The sequence below is a fragment of the Sardina pilchardus genome, chromosome 15, assembly GCF_963854185.1.
Source record: "Sardina pilchardus chromosome 15, fSarPil1.1, whole genome shotgun sequence".
In the NCBI taxonomy this organism is placed as follows: Eukaryota; Metazoa; Chordata; class Actinopteri; order Clupeiformes; family Clupeidae; genus Sardina; species Sardina pilchardus.
The window spans coordinates 30,612,699-30,615,198 of record NC_085008.1 but is presented as its reverse complement, the minus strand read 5'-3'; the positions used below and the strand labels follow the sequence as shown (position 1 = coordinate 30,615,198).

Genomic DNA, 2,500 nt, shown 5'->3' with positions numbered 1-2,500 from the left:
GCCTCTCTGAGCCCAACGGGCTGAGATCAACCTTTTCAGCGCTCTCCTTCCTCTCACTCATCGGCCCTCTTTTGTACTCTTCCTTCCTTTGTTGCTTTGTTTTCCTTTCTATCTGTCTGTTCTTTCCTGCCTCACTTTCAGCACCTTCTGTCGTTGTTTGTTGCTCTTTCTGTCGCCCTCACTCGGGTGCATTCAATGAATTCCTCATGTTCTCGTGTTTTCCTCTTTTAAGCTGTAAATAGTTACATCATTTATTATTTCTTTCTTTCTTTTTTTGCTGTCTGTTGTCTTCCCCCCCCCCTGTGTGTGTGTGTGTGTGCGTGTGTGCGTGTGCGTGTACAGTGAGAAGGAGAGTTTGGAGCAGCAGGTCTCGGGGTTGCGGGAGCAGCTGGACTCCCAGCGGTGTGAGCTGGAGGCAGGGCGGCTGCTGCTGCTGGATACCCAGAGGCAGAGAGACCTGCTCAGGCAGCAGAGGGAGGACCTGGAGGCACAGCTGGGACGCCAGCGCACAGAGGCAGAGAGAGGGTACCACACACTGCCTATCTATCTATCTATCTACTGTATCTACTGTATCTATCTATCAACTGAATCTATCTATCTAGCTACTGTATCTATCTACAGTATACTGTATATCTATCTATCTATCTATCTACTGTATCTATCTGCCTAGCTATCTACTTTATCTATCTTTCTACAGTATCTATCTATCTATCTATCTATCTATCTATCTATAAACTGAACATATCTATCTATCTATCTATCTATCGATTATCCCCTTTGGAACATTAAAGACTGTCTATCTATCTATCTATCTATCTATCTATGTATTCATCCATCCATCCCTGTGTATATACAACAGTCTGCCCATTGGTCTGCACATCTCACACACATCTTTCATTCCTCTTTATTCACACAGGCATGTTTGCACATTGTAATACTCCCATACTGTACATCTGTTTACATCTATCTATCCACATCCACTCTACCCATTATCTCAATGTGTTCATCTGTCCATGGCTCCAGTAATCCTTCATGTCTTGCACCCCTTCACACTTGTCATTGCGTCCGTCTGATTGTCCCCTCATCGATCCAGCTGCTTGTCCTTCCCTCCCTGCATTCCTCTCTTCATCAGTTCATCCACTCTTCCCCTCTCGCCCACTCTTATTGTGTGCATATGTGGATCTGTCACTCAGGCTGTCGTTACCCCTCCGTTCATCGATTCTACGATACACGTCGATATTATTCTCTCTCTCTCTCTCTCGCTCTCTCTCTCTCTCTCTGTCATTGGCCCAGTTCATCCGTCTTTCCTTTCGCTTGTCCTCCCAGTCCTCCTGTTTTCTTTCGCTGGCTCCAGGTTCCTTTATTCGGGAGCCAGTTTACAATCAGAGGCTCCCGAGATAGAGACCGCAGTCTGCGCCGCGCACCGGGGGTGTATGGAACGAGTTTTGACCAGCCGTAGACTGGCACGCCGCACGCGGCTTTAATGAACCAAACGAGATCTAAACACTGTTCGCAGCACATTACATTTCAAAGCGCCGCGGACGGCACATTTCCACGGCGCGCGGAGCCGAGATACGGTTTCAGGCCTTCAGGAGAAATGCGCAGCCATGTGCTCGGCCGGAGCTGTTTTGCTTTAGAGGCTTGCTTGATGAAACTCAATCTCATTAAGTCACGTCAACACCACACATGTTTCACACCGGGGCTCCGGCTTGGGTTGCGTACACATGCCGCCGAAGGGATGCTTTCTATTAACGGACAGCCATCCTGCTCGGAGTGGCCGCGAGTGCTTTTTTGTGCTCGTTGAGATGCAAGGTTCTTTTTTTCCTTTTTTTTTTTTTCTGCCACGGCCCTCGAGCTCTTGGACTGAGATGCAGAGAGTGACTCAGCGTTTCGGAGGGGATGGGTGACCTCTGACTCGGCAGAATGTCCTTAACTTTGCCCCTAACTGTGTTTATGTAAACATCTGCTCGAGTTGGTGTGTGTTCATGCAGTTTGGATGAATAGAACCCTATTTGTGTGTGTGTGTGTGTGTGTGTGTGTGTGCGTGTGTGTTCCCTTCCCGAGTCCTTGTGTTTATTTGTGCATGCGTTTGTTTTGTTCATGTGTTATGCTACACTGCTTGTGCTGTTTGTGCGTGGAGTTTATTACCCCCTACAGTCATTTGACTTCATAGGGTGCAATGGCTTGCATATGTGCTGATACTGTTTTTCTGAGTCCGAAGGGGGACTTGACGTCTTGTGTACTGCGTCACTGATCCACTCTCTCACTTATCACCCCTTTCTTTGAGCTTTTTATGGGCTGTCCAGTCCACCACTTCTTCAATCTTCATTTCATGCCTTTATTAGGTCACTTATGCCTTCAGCATGGTCATTTATTCCCTTTGTCATCCTGTGTTTCTGCACACTCTTCTCTTCCTGTGTTTCATAATTGTTCACTCACTCATCCTTCCCCACAGTTAGCATTGATTTGTTTGTGTACATATTCATTCATTCATTCATTC

General features: G+C 47.0%; 1 protein-coding gene across 1 annotated transcript in view; it reads left to right on the top strand.

Annotated features, from left to right (window-relative positions):
* crocc2 (ciliary rootlet coiled-coil, rootletin family member 2) overlaps positions 1–2,500 on the top strand; it is a 71,184-nt gene that overhangs the window by 33,818 nt on the left and 34,866 nt on the right. The window contains exon 15 of the mRNA XM_062555334.1: positions 343–525. Coding sequence (XP_062411318.1) covers positions 343–525 — 183 coding nt within the window. The remainder of the gene's footprint in view (positions 1–342; positions 526–2,500) is intronic.